The sequence below is a fragment of the Neoarius graeffei genome, chromosome 9, assembly GCF_027579695.1.
Source record: "Neoarius graeffei isolate fNeoGra1 chromosome 9, fNeoGra1.pri, whole genome shotgun sequence".
NCBI classification, from domain to species: Eukaryota; Metazoa; Chordata; class Actinopteri; order Siluriformes; family Ariidae; genus Neoarius; species Neoarius graeffei.
The window spans coordinates 92,034,204-92,059,140 of NC_083577.1; the positions used below are offsets into that span (position 1 = coordinate 92,034,204).

Sequence of the window (24,937 nt, forward strand, 5' to 3'; positions counted from 1 at the left end):
GCCCTTAGACGGCACTGCATCACATACAGGCATGCTTCTGTATTGGAAATCACAAAATGGGCTCAGGAATATTTCCAGAGAACATTATCTGTGAACACAATTCACCGTGCCATCCGCCGTTGCCAGCTAAAACTCTATAGTTCAAAGAAGAAGCCGTATCTAAACATGATCCAGAAGCGCAGACGTCTTCTCTGGGCCAAGGCTCATTTAAAATGGACTGTGGCAAAGTGGAAAACTGTTCTGTGGTCAGACGAATCAAAATTTGAAGATTTCAAAATTTTTAAATTTTAACATTCCTATCCCTAAACTTGAGCAACTTGTCTCCTCAGTCCCCAGACGTTTACAGACTGTTGTAAAGAGAAAAGGGGATGTCTCACAGTGGGAAACATGGCCTTGTCCCAACTTTTTTGAGATGTGTTGTTGTCATGAAATTTAAAATCACCTAATTTTTCTCTTTAAATGATACATTTTCTCAGTTTAAACATTTGATATGTCATCTATGTTCTATTCTGAATAAAATATGGAATTTTGAAACTTCCACATCATTGCATTCCGTTTTTATTTACAATTTGTACTTTGTCCCAACTTTTTTGGAATCGGTGTTGTAGAAGAAGTTTGATTGCTTCTGGTAGGATCTGTTTGAAGAAATGTGTAGGTAAAGGATCTGGTATGCAGGTTGATTTTGATGAGGAAATTAGTGAAATTAGTTCAGTTTCTAGTAGAACATATGAATTGCTGATCTGATTTAGTTATATTGTTATTCATAGAGTTAGTTATCATATTGTCTCATTTTAAAATTATTTTCTGAATTTTTTGCCTGACATTTTCAATTTTGCCCTTCCGCACTGTACTGGATCGCCTGCACCTGCACTTTTCACTTTCTACTGTTTCCCAAGATACCACATGTTCACCACCATGTCACAAAACTCTGTTTACATGGTCAGTACTTAATTTGTCCTCAGCAATGTGCAGTTATTGGTACTCACTTGCATCACTATCTCCTATGTGCAGTACTGGCGCTTGTGCTACATGCCCCTCCCCACACTATCCCGAGACAATGCATGCACATCTCTTAATTATTTCTATTTTTACTTTAATTTTACTTCTATTTTATATCTACAGCTTGGAATTTTTATGTTGCTCTGCTGTTAAACTCCGATAGGGCTCCAGTGCTGAGAGACTTGTTTCTGGTTCTTACCTCGTCCAATGTGTTCCATTGTACAGTTGACCCTGTGTTAACATACACATGACAAATAAAACTGAACTGAACTGAAAATTGGACTAATTGAATCAGACTCAAATTCTGCTGTTGAGACATTCTCAAGTAAACACTGATTGTTGGTGCCAACTCCAGTGTGTCTCCTGTGGAAGAACCAACTATCATGGTGTAGATGTGTCGGAGCTCAGCATTGCTCTGATGATATGTTTATATCACCTAACTTTTGACTATCACTAAATCAGTCATTTCAGTTGAATATTGCTGTATAGTAATAATATGGTACAGTCATGTTGAGATGAAATTTTAGTATTATGGATATGTGCTGATGATGGGGAAGCCATGGCCTAATGGTTAGAGAAGCAGCCTTGGGACTAAAAGGTTGCCGGTTTGATTCCCTACACCAGCAGGAATGGCTGAAGTGCCCTTGAGCAAGGCGCCTGACCTCCTATGGCTCCCCACGCTGCTCTGGATAACAGCGTCTGCTAAATGCCATTGTTATAATGTATAAGTACTACAATAAATACAGCTGTAATGTTATTTCAGTACTATGGATATGTGCTGTATCGGACACGGTTACCACGGGACATTCTGGATCAAACACCACTGATCTCACCACTGAACGGCATCCGTGACCGTGCCTACATCTCTGTGAATGGGGTGAGTGTGTGTATAGGTTTATCAGGCTGTGTTGGTGAAAGAACTTGCATTATTTAGAGTGTGTGTGTGTGTGTGTGTGTGTGTAGGTGTATCAGGGTGTGATGGAGAGAGACATTACATTGGTGATAAATGTGACTGGGCATGAAGGAGATCAGCTGGACCTTTTAGTGGAGAACATGGGCAGAGTGAACTTTGGTGCCAAAATCAATGACTACAAGGTAAAAACCTCACAGTGTTTGGAGCACAACCTGTCAGACACTCAGAGGTAGATAGATGAAGGTCCTAAAGTTATGAGGATTTTAAACAAACCTTAACTGCTGTGTGGTGGTAGTGAGTGAGTGAGTGAGTGAGTTACCCTCTGTCTGCTGTGTACGTTTTTCAAACAGGGCATCTTGGGAAATCTGATCTTGGGTAACGACATCCTCTCTGATTGGCTAATTTTTCCTTTGGATATCGATGGAGTGATTGCGAGCGGCTGGCCGCAGTCAGGATGGAAGGCAGATGGGAAAGAGGGAGGAGACGTTGGACCAAGTTTTTATTTTGGTACTTTAAAACCAAATGGTGTTTCCAGAGACACCTTCATCAAACTTCCCGGCTGGACCAAGGTGCGTTAAATCCTCTTATGATATAATCACCAAACAGCTGAGGATAATTAGTTTTACAGTTTATATATTTATAACCAGGGTTCTCCCTAGACATTTTCATTTGAGAGTCAACATGACTCCCAAGTTTTTATTTTGAGAGTCAATTTTTTTTTGAGTCATGATTCCAGAAGTTATGATGTCATTATGCTGAACAAAGAATGAAAAAAATCTAGAGCTGTTTGTTTCTTTTATTTCAATTTCTCACTTCTGAAAAACACATTGTATACACTTTATTCTTTCAGCTTAGTATTCTAGCAAAACTCAGAAATACTGTTATCATTTTTGATACAGAAATGGCACAGATACTGCTGAAATAACCAGTCAAATAACATCCATCCATCTTCTGTAGCCACTTATCCTGTGCAGGAAAGCTGGAGCCTATCCCAGCTGGCTACAGGCGAGAAGCAGGGCACACCCCAGACAAGTCGCCAGGTCATCACAGGGCTGACACATAGAGACAAACAACCATTCACACTCACATTCACACCTACGCTCAATTTAGAGTCACCAGTTAACCTAACCTGCATGTCTTTGGACTGTGGGGGAAACCGGAGCACCCAGAGGAAACCCACGCGGACACGGGGAGAACATGCACACAGAAAGGCCCTTGTCAGTCACTGGGCTTGAACCCAGGACCTTCTTGCTGTGAGGCAACAGTGCTAACCACTACACCACCGTGCCACCTCAGTCAAATAGCAGTCTTACACTATAGTTTATACATGTACAGTAGTTTTTCAATTACAGTAGCACTTGATGAGTGATAGTCATTAAAGCATTGATTAATGATGATCATAACTATACCTGCTTTTTGATCAACTTTATGAACCACTGTCAGTAAGTGCAGGTTGATTGGAGACGGATGTATGTGCAGGAAGAGTGTCTTTATGGTAAAAGAAACAGACAGGCATATAGTCCAAAATGGCAGGCTGAATCAATAACGATAAACAGGCAAAAGGGTCAAGCAAGGCACAGACAGACTAAACTGGGCAGGACAAGATCGGAAACCAAAACACAGAAACGAGAGCCAACAACCAGGAATACAACGCGATAACAATGGCTCGGTAATGGTGATAAACAACGCAATACTTTGTACCATGTAGGTGTTGGCAGCGTCCTTTTATGCGCGTGCTGATTGCTCTTAATCCAGGGCAGATGCTTGTTGTTAGAGGCATGCGCTGTTCAGAGTGTGCGAGTGAAGGTGTGCCAATGCACACGGGTGTGACAGTCACTTTCTTTTCATTGAACTAATAAATACACAGTAATAAAAAGATTATGGTCAGGACAAGTGAAAAATCTTGCTATTTGTTCGAGTGGACGAGTCAATTAAAGAGTTAATGTTGAGCCCTTTTTTAGGTTACGGGAAAACCCCTCTAGATGGCCAAACTCGCCAATGTAGGAATGAGTAATTCTAGCAATATTTATTGATTTTTTTTTTGTGAAAGATAATGACACAAAGACACCCAAACAAGTAAATGTGACTAATATATAAAAAATAATGGATGTTTTTTTATGCGTCAAGTTGACACATTTGGGGTTTTTTTTTGGTGAATTTCCATTCAAATCTGCATCAAATACACAGGAATCCTGCGTCAGGGGAAATCTTGATAACTAATGCTAGCTAGCATAAATATTGAGTTTGTTAAAGACAAAGTAGAGTGTGCTATGGCTAGTGAGTAGTGTATTAAAGTAGTGGGTCAGTGGTTAAAGCATGGTGATACTAATCACGAGGTTGCGACTTCAAATTCCAGCACTTGTAACTGTTGGGCTCCCTCTAGCTGTATATTCTCAGTTGTCAGTTACTTTTGGTAAATGTACAGTGGTTTGGGACATACCAGTGCTCTGTGTGGCGGTGCTTCTGTGCTCGCTTTGTGGATCCATGGCGTGGTGTTCTGGGCGGTGTTGCCCAGTGGCATCGCGGCGGCTGTGCAGGCGGTTTGGGACTTGTTTTCATGCACCTTTTGGTGGGACTGTGGCTGCTACACCATTGGAATGACATCCTGACCTTTATTTGGTGGACTTTTTTTTTTCTCCCTACCTTTCCTAATATTGTAAAGCGACCTTGGGTATGAGAAAGGCACAATATAAATTTAACTTATTATTATTATTAGTAGTAGTAGTAGTAATAGAGAAATTTGGTGCCTTTGCTGAGTGTATGTACAGTTGTGGTCAGAAGTTTACATGCAGTCATCATGGGCATGAATGTCATGGTAATTTTGGGCTGTTAATGATTTCCTTGAACGGTTCTTTTTCTGGGGGGAATGATTGTACAGCATACGTCTTTAATGACTTCAAAAAACAAGGATTGAGTGCACAAGTTTGAATTTTCTCTAATCTACAAAGTCAAAGAGTCCCATACGTTTTCGTACGTACGTTGGGGAGTGCCTGTTAGAGAGCACACTCTGTCTAGGCCGTCAGCATGGTGGCCAGTTCCTTTCCTCGCCGCCTTTAACTTCCCCAGTGTTTCCACCAGGTCCCCATTCACTGCTGGGTGGACAGGAGTCAAGCCCCAGATCACCGTCCAAGGCGAGGCTCGAACCAGGGACCATTCGCTTGGCGGTCAAGCGCTCTAACCACTTGGCCACCTCACCTCGTTCTAAGCTACACAGGGTCAAAATTATACATACAGGCTCAAATATATACATACACCCCCACTAATATTTGGTTAAATGTCCCTTAACAAGGCGGCACGGTGGTGTAGTGGTTAGCGCTGTCGCCTCACAGCAAGAAGGTCCGGGTTCAAGCCCGTGGCCGGCGAGGGCCTTTCTGTGTGGAGTTTGCATGTTCTCCCCATGTCCGCGTGGGTTTCCTCCGGGTGCTCCGGTTTCCCCCACAGTCCAAAGACATGCAGGTTAGGTTAACTGGTGACTCTAAATTGAGCGTAGGTGTGAATGTGAGTGTGAATGGTTGTCTGTGTCTATGTGTCAGCCCTGTGATGACCTGGCGACTTGTCCAGGGTGAACCCCGCCTTTCGCCCGTAGTCAGCTGGGATAGGCTCCAGCTTGCCTGCGACCCTGTAGAACAGGATAAAGCGGCTACAGATAATGAGATGAGATGAGATGTCCCTTAACAAGTTGCACCTCAATCAGATGCTTTGGGTAGCCTTCAACAAGCTTCTGACATAATTCTGGCTGGATATTTGACCACTCTTCTTGGCAGAATTGGTAGAGTTCTTTTAAATTGGTTGGTTTCCTGGCACAGACCTGGCTTTTAAGAGTAGTCCACAAATTTTCAATAGGGTTGAGGTCGGGGCTTTGGGAAGGCCATTCCAGAAGCTTAAAGTTAGCCTGCTTTATCCATTCCAAAACCAGTTTTGATGTATGTTTGGGATCATTGTCCTGTTGGAACACTCAATTGTGTCCAAGTTTCAACTGTCTAGCTGTTGATTTGAGGTGAAGTTGAAGAATTTGGAGGTAGTCCTCCTCCTTCATTATTCCATCTACTTTGTGCAATACACCAGTACCACTGGCAGCAAAACAGCCACAGAGCATGATGCAGCCACCACCATGCTTGACAGTTGGTACAGTATTCTTAGGTCTGAAAGCCTCACCTTTACTCCTCCAAACATACCTGTGTGTTTTTATTTGTGGCCACATAGCTCAAGCTCTGTCTCATCTGACCAAAAAACCTTTCTCCAGAAGGCATTTGGCTTGTCCATGTGGGCAGTTGCAAATTTCAGTCGAGCTTGAAGGCGTCGATTTTGGAGCAGGGACTTCTTTGTTGGTCGGCACCCTCTCAGTCCATGACTATGTAAAACTCACTTCACTGTGGACAGTGACACTGGTGTTCCAGCAGTTTCCAGTTCATGGCAGGCTTGTGCCTTGGTCGTTTCTGGGTTGTTCCTGAACATCCTAACCAATTTCCTCTCATCTGAGGGTGACAGTTTTGGTCTTCTTCCAGACCTTGCCAAAGTGGTGAGACATCCGAATAACTTGTACTTATGTACAGTTGTTTGAACTGATGATCTTGGAATCTGCAGTTGTTTAGAAACGGCTCCAAGAGACCTTCCCACCTTGTGTAAAGCTACAATTCTCCTTCTTAGATCTTCACTGAGTTCCTTGGACTTTCCCATGGTTCTGAGTATTGGTCAATCCATGAGTGCTGTCAAACAAATCCTTTTCATGCTGGCAAAGAGAAACTACCAGTTGTAGTCAATCAAACAGCCCAAAATTACAATGACATTAATGCCCATGATGAGTGCATGCAAACTTCTGACCACAACTCTCACAGTTAGTTCGTTATGCTAATCTGAGTATGAAGCCAATATGAACATGTAACAGGTAAATCAAACCATCCATGTTCACACTGATTAGTGCGTGATTTTGTATTTAACTAGTTAGCATTAGAAGATATATCTAGCTACTACACTGCAAAAAACTGAAAACTGAATTTGAGGAGAAAATGACAATACTAGTGAAATGATCTTGCTGCATGGACAGATATTTTTACTTGATAAGACATCTTAGAATAAGTTGGTTGCAATCTAGAACTAGGTTTAATAATCTCAGAATTGGTGTCTTGTATTCTTCTAATAGGAAATGTTAGATAGTTTCAACTATTTTCAAGATATTTTCACTTGCTAAGATATCATTTTTTGCAGTGTACAGTTTCTCATCAAAAGCTGCACACCCACAAAAGACAAACAAGTGACACGGGCCACTTTTATGTTACTTTATGTTATTTCAAACTTGGGCATCCTTGTATATCATCACAAGCCCTACGATCAACAAGTCAACAATCTATTTTAATATTTATTGAGAATTTGATTGTCATTGTGCATCTGTTTGTGTTTGTCAGGGTCAGGTGTTCATTAACGGTGTTAATGTGGGCCGGTTCTGGCCAGAACGTGGTCCTCAGCACACGCTGTATGTTCCTGCATCGTTAATCAGCGCCACATTAACGAACAACATCACCGTGCTGGAGCTGGAGAAAGCAGCCTATCACAGACGAGTGGTGTTTACGGACCGCCCACAACTCAACAACATGGCTGTGTGAAACACACACACACACTTCTCTACACAATAAAGTATTAAAAAATTATTGTACTAAAATCAGAACACTGTTTTTGAAAGAATAATAAAGATATAAGGAGTATGGTTCCTTATTATATAAGGATTATTAAATATTATAATTACACACTGAATAGCTGGTTTATCAGCTCCTCCTGCCATACGCATCATTCTGTAGGAGCACACACACACACACACACACACACACACACACACATATATATATATAGATAGATATAGATATATAGATATAGATATATATAGATATATAAAAGACAAACATACATGTGTAAATACATACATACAACCCCGAATTCCAAAAAAGTTGGGACAAAGTACAAATTGTAAATAAAAACGGAATGCAATAATTTAGAAATCTCAAAAACTGATATTGTATTCACAATAGAACATAGACAACATATCAAATGTCGAAAGTGAGACATTTTGAAATTTCATGCCAAATATTGGCTCATTTGAAATTTCATGACAGCAACACATCTCAAAAAAGTTGGGACAGGGGCAATAAGAGGCTGGAAAAGTTAAAGGTACAAAAAAGGAACAGCTGGAGGACCAAATTGCAACTCATTAGGTCAATTGGCAATAGGTCATTAACATGACCGGGTATAAAAAGAGCATCTTGGAGTGGCAGCGGCTCTCAGAAGTAAAGATGGGAAGAGGATCACCAATCCCCCTAATTCTGCACCGACAAATAGTGGAGCAATATCAGAAAGGAGTTCGACAGTGTAAAATTGCAAAGAGTTTGAACATATCATCATCTACAGTGCATAATATCATCAAAAGATCCAGAGAATCTGGAAGAATCTCTGTGCGTAAGGGTCAAGGCCGGAAAACCATACTGGGTGCCCGTGATCTTCGGGCCCTTAGACGGCACTGCATCACATACAGGCATGCTTCTGTATTGGAAATCACAAAATGGGCTCAGGAATATTTCCAGAGAACATTATCTGTGAACACAATTCACCGTGCCATCCGCCGTTGCCAGCTAAAACTCTATAGTTCAAAGAAGAAGCCGTATCTAAACATGATCCAGAAGCGCAGACGTCTTCTCTGGGCCAAGGCTCATTTAAAATGGACTGTGGCAAAGTGGAAAACTGTTCTGTGGTCAGACGAATCAAAATTTGAAGTTCTTTATGTAAATTCTTTATGTAAATTCGGACTAAAGAGGAGAAGGACGACCCAAGTTGTTATCAGCGCTCAGTTCAGAAGCCTGCATCTCTGATGGTATGGGGTTGCATTAGTGCGTGTGGCATGAGCAGCTAACACATCTGGAAAGACACCATCAATGCTGAAAGGTATATCCAGGTTCTAGAGCAACATATGCTCCCATCCAGACGACGTCTCTTTCAGGGAAGACCTTGCATTTTCCAACATGACAATGCCAAACCACATACTGCATCAATTACAGCATCATGGCTGCGTAGAAGAAGGGTCCGGGTACTGAACTGGCCAGCCTGCAGTCCAGATCTTTCACCCATAGAAAACATTTGGCGCATCATAAAACGGAAGATACAACAAAAAAGACCTAAGACAGTTGAGCAACTAGAATCCTACATTAGACAAGAATGGGTTAACATTCCTATCCCTAAACTTGAGCAACTTGTCTCCTCAGTCCCCAGACGTTTACAGACTGTTGTAAAGAGAAAAGGGGATGTCTCACAGTGGGAAACATGGCCTTGTCCCAACTTTTTTGAGATGTGTTGTTGTCATGAAATTTAAAATCACCTAATTTTTCTCTTTAAATGATACATTTTCTCAGTTTAAACATTTGATATGTCATCTATGTTCTATTCTGAATAAAATATTGAATTTTGAAACTTCCACATCATTGCATTCCATTTTTATTTACAATTTGTACTTTGTCCCAACTTTTTTGGAATTGGGGTTGTATAAAAGACTGATTGTACAGATGAATACTTAATAATAAAAATATCAAAGAAGAAAAAAGTGTGTGCTTATATGAAGTATGGCTATTCACTTTATTCTGCAACGTCCAGTTCCAAGAGTTTGTTTCTTCCATGTTTGTGTTAGAACTTCCAGTGCGACAGCTGATCCACTGATTCAGATTAAGGCCACAGTGATAATGCACGTACACTACGAGTAGTATAATAAGCTCAGTTAGAGGATGTCTTAGTAATTGGAAGAAGAGGACTATTTCACTTGAACAGAAGTGTTACGAACACAACACAAAACCGTCAGAGTGTTGTGAGGCACCGTACAACTTAAATCCACGACCTTCCAATGCAGTGAAGTAGATGAGTCAGGTGCTTGTCAATTTCTAATTGAGTATCTGGTCGTTTACTGTCACTGCACAATCAGTTTGCACTGTTGAATTATTTATCTACTGCATCAACAATCTCCTTACAGATAGGACCTTGTGGTTCAAGTCTCAGTATACTAAAGTTTCGTATAGTCTGATTACCTCAGGCAGATTTTTTTTTAATCTACAGTGTCTTGCAAAAGTATTCATCCCCCTTGGTGTTTGTCCTGTTTTGTCACATTACAACCTGGAATGAAAATGGATTTTTGGGGAGTTAGCACTATTTGATTTACAAAATACGCCTACCACTTTAAAGGTGCAAATTGTTTTTGTGGCTAATGCCTCATAGAGGCAGAATAGCGCACTGCATAATGTGAATACGCATAAGCATTACAATCACCAGAATGACAAATTATGATCTCACAAACAAAATGTGCTCATTAGTACTAAATAATGCTAAGATAATTCATGAACAAGTGCTTTCTAACTATTTTGAAAATAGATCTAGTTCACAGCACTGTATTTTGAACAAAACACAGTAAACGAAATTGGTAATCGAAATACTACAAGCCCTGATGCTGCTCACAGCTTGGTGATGCTTGTAAGAGATTAGGTGAGTACAATTGATAACATGTATATATACTATATTTACTGTATGGAGATGGGATCAGAATTTTTTATTTATTTATAAGCAGTAACCACATGTACCCATAGGGTACTTATTTTTTATTGTGACACAAATAGTAATTAAGATGAAAAACAGAAATCTGGAGTGTGCATAGGTATTCACCCCCCAAAGTGAATACTTTGTAGAACCACCTTTTGCTGCAATTCTAGCTGCAAGTCTCTTGGGGTATGTCTTTACTAGCTTAGCACATCTAGCCACTGGGATTTTTGCCCATTCCTCAAGGCAAAACTGCTCCAACTCCTTCCAGTTAGATGGGTTGCGTTGGTCTACAGCATTCCATTGATCACCCTAACGGGCAATCCATTGATCATCCTAACGACTCTCGAGGCCGTTCACAACCAGCCCCCAGTGACCCACACCAACAGGATGACTCAATGACACCTTAGATGAGCTTTTCATCCATGAGAGGATAAATACCTGATGCTCCCTACCAGTCAGACAGAACTGAAGAAGCCTTTCGGATGAGAGGTGAAACGTCTTCAAGAATCTTCAAGCAAGTCCAGTTGCTCTCTTTTACCACCCACAGTTTACCATGACCTGGATGACTGAGAATCTTCACAGACATGTTGGTCTACAGCAATCTTCAAGTTATGCCACAGATTCTCAATTGGATTGAGGTCTGGGCTTTGATTCGACCATTCCAAGACACTTAAATGTTTCCCTTTAAACCACTTCAGTGTAGCTTTAGCAGTATGCATCAGGTCATTGTCCTACTGGAACGTGAACCTTCATCCCAGTCTCAAACCTCTGGCCGAGCTGAACGTGTGAGCTCTGGCTGAACGTGTGAGATTGGGGGGACGATAGCATCCATACATCCCAATTTACCAAAACACTCTATGCCTGAGGACCCTCCAAATGTACTCCTTTACCTAATAAAAACTGTTCACAAAAGGCTTGACTAAAAGGATATGTTTTCAGCTGAGAATTAAACATTGAGACTGTGTCTGAGAGGCATGCAGGTTAGGATAATTGGTGGCTCTAAAGACTGAGAGTGTGAATGGTTGTCTGTGTCTATGTGACGATCTGGCGACTTGTCCAGGGTGTCAGCTGGGATAGGCTCATAGTCAGCTGGGATAGGCTCCAGCTTGCCTGCGACCCTGTAGAACAGGATAAGTGCCTACAGATAATGGATGGATGGACTGTGTCTGAGTCTCATCTCATCTCATTATCTCTAGCCGCTTTATCCTGTTCTACAGGGTCGCAGGCAAGCTGGATCCTATCCCAGCTGACTACGGGTGAAAGGCGGGGTACACCCTGGACAAGTCGCCAGGTCATCACAGGGCTGACACATAGACACAGACAACCATTCACACTCACATTCACACCTACGCTCAATTTAGAGTCACCAGTTAACCTAACCTGCATGTCTTTGGACTGTGGGGGAAACCGGAGCACCCGGAGGAAACCCATGCGGACACGGGGAGAACATGCAGACTCCGCACAGAAAGGCCCTTGCCGGCCGCTGGGCTTGAACCTTCTTGCTGTGAGGTGACAGCGCTAACCACTACACCACCATGCCGCCCTGTGTCTGAGTCCTGAACACTAATTATAATATAATAACACTAATAATAAAGAGAACCCAGTTAAACAAATGAGACAAAAATATTATACTTGGTCATTTATTTATTGAGGAAAATGATCCAATATTACAGATCTGTGAGTGGCAAAAGTATGTGACCCTCTAGGATTAGCAGTTAATTTGAAGGTGAAATTAGAGTCAGGTGTTTTCAATCAATGGGATGACAATCAGGTGTGAGTGGGCACCCTGTTTTATTTAAAGAACAGGGATCTATCAAAGTCTGATCTTCACAACACATGTTTGTGGAAGTGTATCATGGCACGAACAAAGGAGATTTCTGAGGACCTCAGAAAAAGCGTTGTTGATGCTCCTCAGGCTGGAAAAGGTTACAAAACCATCTCTAAAGAGTTTGGACTCCACCAATCCACAGTCAGACAGATTGTGTACAAATGGGGAAATTCAAGACCATTGTTACCCTCCCCAGGAGTGGTCAACCAACAAAGAACACTCCAAAAGCAAGGCATGTAATAGTCGACGAGGTCACAAAGGACCCCAGGGTAACTTCTAAGCAACTGAAGGCCTTTCTCACATTGGCTAATGTTAATGGTCATGAGTCCACCATCAGGAGAACACTGAACAACAATGGTGTGCATGGCAGGGTTGCAAGGAGAAAGCCACTGCTCTCCAAAAAGAACATTGCTGCTCATCTACAATTTGCTAAAGGTCACGTGGACAAGCCAGAAGGCTATTGGAAAAATGTTTTGTGGATGGATGAGACCAAAATAGAACTTTTTGGTTTAAATGAGAAGCGTTATGTTTGGAGAAAGGAAAACACTGCATTCCAGCATAAGAACCTTATCCCATCTGTGAAACATGGTGGTGGTAGTATCATGGTTTGGGCCTGTTTTGCTGCATCTGGGCCAGGATGGCTTGCCATCATTGATGGAACAATGAATTCTGAATTATACCAGTGAATTCTAAAGGAAAATGTCAGGACATCTGTCCATGAACTGAATCTCAAGAGAAGGTGGGTCATGCAGCAAGACAATGACCCTAAGCACACAAGTCATTCTACCAAAGAATGGTTAATTAATAATAATATTAATAATAATAATAATAATAATAATAATAATAATTTCAATTTATATAGCGCTTTTCACAAAACCCAAGGTTGCTTTACAGTTATAAATAAATAAATAAAGCCCACCAAATAGAGACCAGGATGTCATTCCCAAGGTGTAGCAGCCACAGTCCCACCAAAAGGCACACAAAAACAAGTCCCACACCGCCAGCACAGCCGCCGCGCTGCCGCCGCCGGCAACATCACTCAGAACTAGGGCTTTGACTTCGAACTTCGATATTCGAATACAATTCGAATGTTGTGAAAAAAGAGATGTTCGAACGAATATTAGGCAGCTCTAAATATTCGAACCTGTATATGGTATCATTAGGCATAATTCTTTTATTTTTGTGAATGTGGTTGTAAACGTTTTCAGTTCAGGTCGCAGGTTTTTTTTTTTTAACGTCTGTGGAATTTATGTGAATCGCGAAGGTCATTGTCTTTTGTCTTATCTGGGCACCTGTAGACGTTAGCGTCAAGCTGGCACGCATTGAAGAACAATGGAGCACGTTGGAGATTTGCACTCCGGAGAATTTAAAAAGTGATGTGTGGCGCTATTTTGGATTCGAAAAAAAGATGGAGAATGCGATAAAAAAAAAAGGTTACCTGTAAAATATGTGGAAACAAATTGGCCTATCAGTCAACAACTTCAAACTTGAGGGCCCACTTGAAGACATTGCACGCGGGAGCGCTAGAAGGTGAGAGGGGGCTGCGAGAGGGGTCTGTGATTTTTGTACACCTGATGTTATAACATAAATGAAATTACTAACGTAGACTATGCGACACTGCGCAGTAATGCTTTCATGTGCTGTTATTTTTGTCAACTTTGGATAGTTGCTAAAAAAAAATAAAAATAAATTATTAGCTTACTTGCGCAAGTAGCCTATAGGCCTAAATTAATTTAGCCTACACATGGTGGAATTTACATACCATGAAGTTCATAAGTTAACGAAGTGAGCACGTAAAACTAATCTGTGATCTTATAACATATCGTGTCCGTGTTTGTTTGAATTGTGAATCAGAGACGCGAGCAGGAAGCAGTGACATGACAGCTGACACCGGTCTCATTCAAAACAAACATTCTCAAAAGCCAACACGAATGGGCTCGGAACGGCAGTGTTATAAACTCACAGATTAGGTGTAGGCCTAGCAGTACCTGCTCATTTTGTAAACGTTCCCCTTTGATTGTCAGTGAGGCTACAGTTTAGAGGCTTTCATCAGTACAAGCAACCAGGAAACCGAAGGAACAGCGTTTCACACAAAAAAGGCAACGGACAAACGACGAAGTTTGTGGATTATGTAATGTTAAAAGTGTCAGCCGGTATAATGCCAATTACTACGACACTGCACGTTTCATTAGTAGTGGTTGTAAAAACACGCCTGAATATTTCATATTTCCTGCACGTAATCTTATTGACATTGACTGAACACTGCCCCCTGGTGGACTGAATATCATATTTAATTTTGATGCCGAGGTGTTAGTGAGGCATTTAAGAATAATATAATTAATAAAAGTTCGAATACTATTCGAATGTCTAGATTAATTTCCAAACGAACTTCGAATATGATTTTTGGGCCAAGGTCAAAGCCCTACTCAGAACACTATGCCATGGATCCACAAAGTGAGCACAGAAGCACCGCCACGCAGAGTGCTGGTACGTCCCAAACCGCCTGCACAGCCACCGCGACGCCACCAAGTAACATTGCTCTGAACACCATGCCAAGCACTAAAGCACAGAGCGCTGGACAACCACAATGTTAAAATGAGCAACAAGCTCACTGCAGTCCATAGCTGGGAGCACAGGCATCACCCATGGCGAAACAAGGCCTGGAGGGAACCGACGCCCAAAACTGGGTCCGGAGCTACACCACAACCGGCGGACAAAAACACTCAAGCAAAAACAAACATCAAACTACACACACACACACACACACACAAATATTTAAAAAAATAAATAAAATAAAAAGAGAGAGAAAATAAAATAAAAAAGCTCTGGTGAGAAGCGGCAGCCAGAATGCGCATGATGTACTCTCAACCGGAATCTCAACATGAATAAAGTGAATGTTTTGGAATGGCCAAATCAAAGTCCTGACCTTAATCCAATGGAAATGTTGTGGAAGGACCTGAAGCGAGCAGTTCATGTGAGGAAACCCACCAACATCCCAGAGTTGAAGCTGTTCTGTACGGAGGAACGGGCTAAAATTCCTCCAAGCCGGTGTGCAGGACTGATCAACAGTTACCGCAAACGTTTAGTTGCAGTTATTGCTGCACAAGGGGGTCACACCAGATACTGAAAGCAAAGGTTCACATACTTTTGCCACTCACAGATATGTAATATTGGATCATTTTCCTCAATAAATAAATGACCAAGTATAATATTTTTGTCTCATTTGTTTAACTGGGTTCTCTTTATCTACTTTTAGGACTTGTGTGAAAATCTGATGATGTTTTAGGTCATATTTATGCAGAAATATAGAAAATTCTAAGGGGTTCACAAACTTTCAAGCACCACTGTAGGTGTGGATAATTTGTGGTAAGTGTTCTCTCCACCTCTTCTTTTTCCTCCAGGGTTCTGAACATTTGAAATAAGGTGTGGTTAAATCTCTCTGCAGGATTTCCCTGAGGATGGTAGGGGGTGGTCCCTGAGTGACCTTCTCCACTCAGCTGTTCCAGAGTTTTCAAAAGTTCATTCTCAAATTCTCTCCCTTGCTCATGACATAGCTGAACCATGGAATGAAATCATCAAAGAACTCTTCAGCTGTTTTTCCATACGTAATTCTGGTAGAATAGGCTTGTGCTAACATGGTAAAATGGTCTACCAAAACTTCCTTTGCTAGATTCTAGGTAGACACAAGCTCTTGAGGTGAGCTGGTGGTAATGCTCCTCATGAGCACTCTGATGTGTGAGATATGTTTTTACTAGTGCTGTCAAAGTTAACGCGATAATAACGCGTTAACGCGATCTCAATTTAACGCGATTTAAAAAAATAGTGCCGTTAACGCAAATTCTAATTTGGCCCTGCGAGTCACCCGTAGTTCCTGTTGAGGCTTGTCGCGCGCTGCTTCAATAAGAGTACATGTGAGTGATGGAGAAAAGCATAGACATATAAACATCCTCACCGCCATATTGGATGGGGCAAAGTGGAGATTCTTCAACCGTCTCTGGTATAGCGTCTAGACAGTAGCCGAGAATAAAGATGCCTCATTCATGTGCTGCGTTTAACTGTACCAACAGGTTTACCGTCCAAACGAGATCACATGGGATTACCTTTCACAGGTGAGACTGGAAAAATACTTTTCAATACTGTTCCTTCAGTCTTCAGTTTCCCAGCTCATCTCCACCGGGGGGGTGTAGAGTTATAAGCAGTGAGAATTAGAGAATACAGCGCCACACTATGATGAACGTTTTTGAACGTATGATGAATGTTTTTATTTTTGTTATCTGTTTTTTTCTTCTTTTATGGCAAATACTTCTCTTCAAAAGAAACTAATGAAGAGTAAAATAAAACATTTTTTTTATTTTCACAGTGATATGCACTTTATTTTTCATCCCTTGGTTTTCTCATCTAATATGGAAGTTATGGATGTCAGTGGCTGTGACAAGACGTGTTATGCTCTGCAATAAAAAAAAAAAAACATTGGTACAAAGCAAGCCCATTCACTTTTGTATGCTGATAAGAGAATTACTATGGTTTTTCATGTGACAAAAATGTGCGATTAAATTGCGATTAATCGCGAGTTAACTATGACAGTCGCGACATTAATCGCGATTAAATATTTTAATCGCTTGACAGCACTAGTTTTTACTGCTTGATGCAGTGACACTTTTTTGTCACATAAGTTTGTTTCATGTATGACCAATACAATCATTCTCCAGCTGGGCCCAGTACTATTTTGGTCTCCAGATGACCCAACACTGAAAACCGACTCAAATATTTAAGTGTTTTTTTTTTCTTCAGAAATATACGTATGTGTTGTTATTTTTCTGACTGATGCTGGACACGAACATTGTTTCATGGTCACCATCAGGAACCAAACTTACCTCAGGTCGGATTTGCTGTAGTGATCAGTTCAAAGTATGAGTCAAGCCTTCGAGTCGACTCGAACTGAGCCGCTCAAGTGAGTATTGAGAACTGACTCAAATAAGTGTGGGGTTTTTTTTCTTCAGAAGTGTGCATATATGTTTGTTTTTCTGACTGATATTGGACACTAACACTGAATATCAAGTAACTTTATGACATCATTTAATTTATGTTTCATTTCACCATCAGGAGCCAAATTTACCTCAGAAGTGTGGCCAGGTTTTCTGTAATTGTGAGTCATATATGAGGAGTCAACTTTTTACATCGGCCCTTTTGGTGACTGTTGAGAGTTGACTCGCATAAGTGTGGGGGTTTTTTCTCGAAATATTCTGTTATTTTTCTGACTGATATTGGGCACTAACATTGAATATCAAGTAACTTTACAATGTCATTTAATTTGTTTGTGTTTCATGTCACCACCAGGAACCGAATTTACCTCAGAAGTGTGGCCAGGTTTTCTGTAGTTAGGAGTCGTATATAACAAGTCAACTGTTTGCACCAGCTCTTTTGGTGACTGTTGAGATTTGACGAGCATAAGCATGTTTTTTTTACAGAAATATTCATTTTTATTGCTTTTTTCTGATGTTTTTTGGACAATTACATCAGATATTAAGTAACTTTACAAGGTTATTTAATTTGTTTGTGTTTTATGTCACCATCAGGAATCGAATTTCAGTGTATTCTTTGTGCTGGTCCCAAGCCCAGATAAATGGGAAGGGTTGCATCAGGAAGGGCATCAGGCATAAAACTCATGCCAAATCAACTATGTGGATGATGAAGAAGAGGACTTTCATAATGGATCGTTCAAGGCCGGGATTAACAACGCCCGCCACTGGAGCTGTTTCCCAGCAGGGTACCAGTGGAAACTATGCTATTGATGGGAACAGGAGGAGAAAGAGAGGTGGAAGGCAAGTTCGGAAGAAATATGAAAGTAGAAAAGTCAGGAGAGTGGAATTGAAAGTTGGAAATTTAAATGTTGGCACTATGACTGGTAAAGGAAGAGAACTGGCTGATATGGTGGAGAAGAGAAAGACTGACATCCTGTGTGTACAAAAAACAAAGTGGAAGGCAAGTAAGGCCAGGAACATCTGAGGTGGTTTTAAGTTTTTCAATAATGGTGTGAATGGGAGGAGAAATGGTAAAGGGGTAATCCTGAATGAAGAACATGTTAAGAGTGTGTTGGAGGTAAAGAGACCAAGTGACAGAGTGATGAGTGTGATGATGAACATTGTCTGCATATGCCCCTCAAGTGAGGTGCGAGATGGAGAAGAATAATTCTGGAGTCAGTTGGATGAAGTGGTTGAAAGTATACCAAAAAAAGGAAAGAGTGGTTATTGGAGCAGACCTATGTAAATGTGCATGATGGAGAAGGGAATGGGGTGATGATGATGAGGTGATTGGTTGGTAGCAGAATGAGAGAGAGAGGAGTGAAGCATAGAAATGTGGAAGGGCAGATGGTGGTGGAGTTCACAAAGAGGATGGAAATGGCTGTGGTGAATACATGCTTTAAGAAGAAAGAAGAGCATAGAGTAACATATAAGAGTGGAGGAAGACATTTTCGGGTGAACTATATTTTATGTCGGAGATGCAATCTGAAGGAGACTGGAAACTACAAAGTGATAGCAGGGGAGAGTGTAGCTAAGCAGTATCGGATGGTTGTTGGGAGGATGACCTTCAAGGTAAAAAAAGAGGAAGCTAAACCAAAAATCAGATGGTGAAAGTTGAAGGAGCAAGCTTGTAAGTCAGAATTTAGGGACATGGTGAGACAGACATTGGGTGAAGAGGTATTAGATGATTGGACAACTATGGCAGAAGTGGTGAGGGAGGGTGCTAGGAGTGGCATTGGGACAAAGAAAGGAAGACAATGAGACTTGGTGGTGGAATGAGGAAGTCCAGGAGAGTATAAGGAGGAAGAAGTTGGCACAGCAAAGCTGGGATAAAAAGAGAGAACAGGGGAGCAGACAAGGCAAGGAGATGTGAGGGAAAGTAAAGAGAGCAGTGGCAAAGGGTGAAAGAAAAGGTGTATGATGAACTATATGAAAGGTCAGACACTAAGGATGGAGAAAAGGACCTGTACTGATTAGCAAGACAATGGGATCAAGCTGGGAAGGATGTACAGCAGGTTAGGCTGCTAAAAGAAGCAGATGGAAATGCGCTGACAAGTGAAGAGTGTGTGTTGAGAAGGTGGATGGAGTACTCTGAGAAGCTGTTGAATGAAGAAAATGAAAGAGAGAGAAGGTTGGCCAATGCGGAGATAGTGAATCAGGAAGTAAAACACATCAACAAGGAGGAAGTAAAGAGAATTATGAAGAGAATGAAAAGTGGTAAGGCAGTCGGCTCAGATGATATACCAGTGGAGGCATGGAGATGCTTAGGAGAGATGACAATTGACTTTTTGATGAGATTGTTTAATAAGCTCTTGGAAAATGAGAGGATGCCGAGGAGTGGAGATGAAGTATACTGGTACCAATATTCAAGAACAAGGGTGATGTCCAGTGCTGCAGTAACTACAGCGGCATAAAGTTGATCAGCCATAGCATGAAGTTATCAGAAAAAGTAGTGGCGGTTAGGCTAAAAGGAGAGGTGGAGATATGCAAGCAGCAATATGGTTTCATGCCAGGAAAGAGTACTACAGATACAATATTTGCTTTGAGAATGTTGATGGAAAAGTATAAAGAAGGCCAGAAGGAGCTGCATTGTGTGTTTGTATGTCAGAATGCTGTTCATAGACTTTAGCTCAGCATTCAACACAATCATTCCTCAGCAGCTCATTCACAAACTGGACCAGCTGGGACTCAACACCTCCCTGTGCAAGTGGCTGCTGGACTTCCTGACGGGGAGACCACAGACTGTACAGGTCGGCAGCAACTCCTCCAGCACCATCACACTGAACACAGGGGCCCCCCAAAGATGTGTGCTAAGCCCCCTCCTCTTCACTCTGCTGACCCACGACTGCACACCAACATCCAGCTCAAATCTCTTCATTAAGTCTGCGGATGACACGACTGTGGTGGGTCTCATCAACAATGGCGATGAGACAATCTACAGGAGTGAGGTGAGCCGCTTGGCCATGTGGTACAAGGACAACAATCTCCGTCTGAACGTGGAGAAGATGAAGGAGATTGTTGTGGACTTCAGGAGAGTGCACACCCAGCATGCTCCACTATCTATCGACGGTGCTGCAGTGGAGAGGGTGAGCAGCACCAAGTTTCTGGGTGTGCACATCTCTGAAGACCTGTCCTGGAACAACAACACCGCATCACTGGCCAAAAAAGCTCAACAGTGTCTGTACTTCCTCTGCAAACTGAGGAGAGCAAGAGCCCCGGCCCCCTTCATGCACACTTTCTACAGAGGCACCATCGAGAACATCCTGACCAGCTGCATCACCGTGTGGTACGGCGCCTGCACCGTGTCCTGCTGCAAGACTCTGCAGCGCATCGTGAGGGCAGCTGAGAGGATCATTGATGTTTCTCTCCCTTCTCTAATGGATATTTATAACTCCCGCCTCACCCGCAAAGCCATCAGAATTGCAGGTGACCCCACCCACCCATCTCACAGCCTCTTCAGCCTGCTGTCGTCAGGGAGGAGACCGCGGAGTCTCCGGGCCAAAACCAGCAGGCTCAAGAACAGTTTCTTTCACCAGGCGGTCAGGAGGCTCAACTCCCTCCCTGTTCTGCCCCTCCTCCCCCCCTGCCCCCCCTTCAGCATGTCATCCTCACAGTTTCCGCCCCCCAACACACACACACACACACACTCACACACACATACATACATACATCTCATCGCTCATTAACACACTGAACTCAGGGGCCGCACATCTCACTTTACCTCGCTCATTTGCACTATTCCGCACTACCTCACCTTAACAGCTGCTAGTTTGTTTATACTGCTTATCTCATGTTTACCTGCTATACCTCAAGTGCCCTTGAATGTTTGGTTATTTGAACTAATTATATATATATATATATATATATATATATATATATAATCTCATCTCATTATCTGTAGCCGCTTTATCCTTCTACAGGGTCGCAGGCAAGCTGGAGCCTATCCCAGCTGACTACGGGCGAAAGGCGGGGTACACCCTGGACAAGTCACCAGGTCATCACAGGGCTGACACATAGACACAGACAACCATTCACACTCACATTCACACCTACGCTCAATTTAGAGTCACCAGTTAACCTAACCTGCATGTCTTTGGACTGTGGGGGAAACCGGAGCACCCGGAGGAAACCCACGCGGACACGGGGAGAACATGCAAACTCCACACAGAAAGGCCCTCGCCGGCCACGGGGCTCGAACCCGGACCTTCTTGCTGTGAGGCGACAGCGCTAACCACTACACCACTGTGCCGCCCATATATATATATATATATATATATATATATATATATATATATATATATATATGAGTGTTTAGTCTACGTCTAGTTCATATCTAGAGTGTTTATACTGTTTATATTGTCTGAGTGTTTAGTCTATGTCTTGTTCTTGTCTAGTGTTTATACTGTTTATTTATACTGTTTATATTGTTTGAGTGTTTAGTCTATGTCTAGTTCCTATCTAGAGTGTTTATACTGTTTATATTGTTGTTGTTTTTTTCAATTATTCTATTTTTTTATTTATTGCATTGCCTGTTTGCACCGTGGGCCAGAGAGGACTGATGTTTCATCTGTGCTGTATGTCGAGCATGTATAGCATATTTGACAATAAAGTTGACTTGACTTGACTTGACTTGTGGATTTAGAGAAGGCATATGACAGGGTGCCAAGAAAGGAGTTGTGGTACTGCATAAGGAAATCAGGAGTGGTGGAGAAGTACTGTATGTGAGATTGGTGCAGGATGTGTATGAGGACAGTGTGACAGCAGTGAGATGTGCGGTGGGAATGACGGAGGCATTTAAGGTGGATGTTGGATTGCACCAGGGCTCGGCCCTAAGCCTTTTCCTGTTTGCAATGGTAATGTACATGTTGACAGATGACACCAGGCAAGAGGCCCCATGGACAATGATGTTTGCAGAGGATACTGTGATCTGTAGTGAGAACAGGGAGCAAGTGGAAGAAAACTTAGGGACCCCTTACGAAAATTAACCATGGTTTTACTATGAAAACTAACCATGGTTTTACCATGGTTTATAGTTATTCATGGTTTTCATGGTTTTTTGGGTAACCATGAAAACCATGGTGCATTTTACCTCAATGTTCACTTAAATTTTTAGGTTCTAAGTAAATGTTAATGTATCTGGGCTGTTAATCGAGATCCTTCTCTACAGCATTGAGTGTTGGACGAAAGCATGGTAATACTACAGTTAGTGCATCCTTTTAAAAACCATACTATCCATTTTTAAACTAATTTCATAGTTACTATGACCTATTACACATACAACTATGATGCTACCACAGCTACTGCAGTACTATGGATAAACCACAGTAATGCTATGGTTGGTTCATAGTACTTAGAATCACCATGAAATACCATAGTAGAACCATGGTTACTACCATCATAGTACTTAGAATAACCATGAGATACCATGGTAGAATCATGGTCACTACATAAAAACCATGGTAAAACCATAGTAAACCATGGTAGATTTTCGTAAGGGATGGAGGTATGCACTAGAGAGAAGGGTAATGAAAGTCAGTAGGAGCAAGACAGAGTACATGTACATGAAAGAGTGAGAATAGTGGAATGGTACAAGGTACAAGGAATAGAGGTGGTCAAAGCAGAGGAGTTCAAATATCTGGGGTCAACTGTACAAAATAATGGTGAGTGTGGAAGAGAAGTGAAGAAGAGAGTGCTGGCAGGTTGGAATGGATGGAGGAGAGGGTCAGAAGTTATTTGTGACAGAAGATTGCCAGCAAGAGTGAAAGGGAAAGTGTACAAGACAGTAGTAAGACCAGCTATGTTGTATAGTTTGGAGACAAAAAGACAGAAGGCTGAACTGGAGGTAGCAGTGTTGAAGATGTTGAGATTCTTACTGGGAGTGACAAAGTTGGACAGAATTAAACATGAGGATATTAGAAGGACAGCACATATAGAACGGCTTGGAGACAAAGTGAGAGAGGCGAGATTGAGATGGTTTGGACATGTACAGAGGAGAGATCCAGGGTATATTGGGAAAAGAATGCTGGAGATGGAGTTGCCAGGTAGAAGGAAAAGAGGAAGCCCAAAGATGAGATTTATGGATGTGGTGAAGGAGGACATGAGGATGGTTGGTGCAACAGAAAAAGATACGGAGGACAGGAGGAGATGGAGGGACATCATCCACTGTAGTGACTCCTAACGGAAACAGCTGAAAGAAGAAGAAGATCAGGAACCAAATTTATCCCAGAAGTGTCACCAAATTTTCTTTTGTAATGAGTCATATATAATAATTTGAATCATTGCGTTGAGTCTTTTGGTGATCATTGAGAGTCGACTAGCATAAGCTTGTGGGTTTTTTTTTCAAGAAATATTTATATATGTTGTTTTCCTGACAGGTATTGGACAATTACATTTTATACAATTACATACAAAAGCAAGATTATTCCCACTGACGTCCTCCCGAGTGAAATTGATGTTGATATCCACTGCATTGATGTGCTTAGAGAAGGCTTCCACCTCATGGGTTTTGATTTTAACCCAGGCGTCATCCACATATCTGAACCAGTGGCTGGGAACACTTCCAGAGAGAAGTGTTCAAGTACACTTAGCTTTTCAATCAGTGGGATAATTTTGTTTGAATCAGGGAACAGCATTATCACAGAGAGGGGTCAGAAAGATGGTACGTTTTCTCTCTTTAGGGATATTGCAAAGAACAAGAGGAGACACAAGTGGCCAGGAAAGACCAAGATATATCACTGACCATAAGTATATATGAAGCCTGATTATTATTACTGGCCTTCATTAACGTTATCTTGGGCTGTCTGGACAGTTAATATGTCTGTGCTAAGAGCCTTCTCAGAAGTCAAACAATGACAAATTAATGACACTTTGTCAGAATGTCATTTGGAAGTATGTGGGATTTTCCCCAGTCAACTTTCTTCACTGGTAGGGTGAGGTTTTCTGAGGTTTTGCTCTAATTCAATGTGGCTTAATGATGGACTTTGCCATAAGTGAGGTGAACTTCATCCCTGTGAAACAATATACCACATATCACCATAATGCCCTTCCTATTGTTAGTCATACAGAAAGTATGTAAAGTTATTGCAGATGGTATTGAAGAACCTGCTGAAGTTACTCCAAAAGTTTTCAGTAAAAATATTACAGACGAACAGGGGCTAGTTAAATTAAATGTGTTGGTCTGTCAGAGTAAAATAATCATGGGTTGCCGTGATGAAGCAGAGTTTCTATTACCGACCTGATGTTGATTATTTTCCTATAACAGCACATCAAGAGGTATTTTATTATTCTTTTGCGAACAATATTTTATTTATTAAAGACTGACGTTGTACATTTATAACTATCTATTTATAGTTATGTTTTGTGTGGTGTAACATCTGCAAAACACATTAGTGCCTGTTTTAATTTATATTACAGCAACTATAAAATCGTTTCTTCACCAGCATCTCTTTTTCTGTCTCTTGAAGTTAATAAGACAAAAAAAGCAATTTGTCATGAAACCCCAAAGCATAAACTCCTCTGTCCTGAAGATGTCATAAAGTTACAGTTACTTCTGTTATTTTACCTCTGACTGTTACAAAGTACTGACACTGGAGACTCCTTCAATAAAAGATAAAAAAA

At 41.5% G+C, this 24,937-nt stretch overlaps 1 protein-coding gene across 1 annotated transcript in view; it reads left to right on the top strand.

Moving 5' to 3' along the window:
• Window positions 1-7,830, top strand: part of glb1l (galactosidase, beta 1-like) — a 54,863-nt gene extending 47,033 nt beyond the window's left edge. Inside the window, exons 13-16 of the mRNA XM_060930459.1 lie at window positions 1,763-1,876; window positions 1,963-2,094; window positions 2,263-2,481; window positions 7,315-7,830. Of these exons, the coding sequence (XP_060786442.1) occupies window positions 1,763-1,876; window positions 1,963-2,094; window positions 2,263-2,481; window positions 7,315-7,512 (663 nt within the window). The 3' untranslated portion in view covers window positions 7,513-7,830. The remainder of the gene's footprint in view (window positions 1-1,762; window positions 1,877-1,962; window positions 2,095-2,262; window positions 2,482-7,314) is intronic.
• Window positions 7,831-24,937: the final 17,107 nt, after the last annotated feature.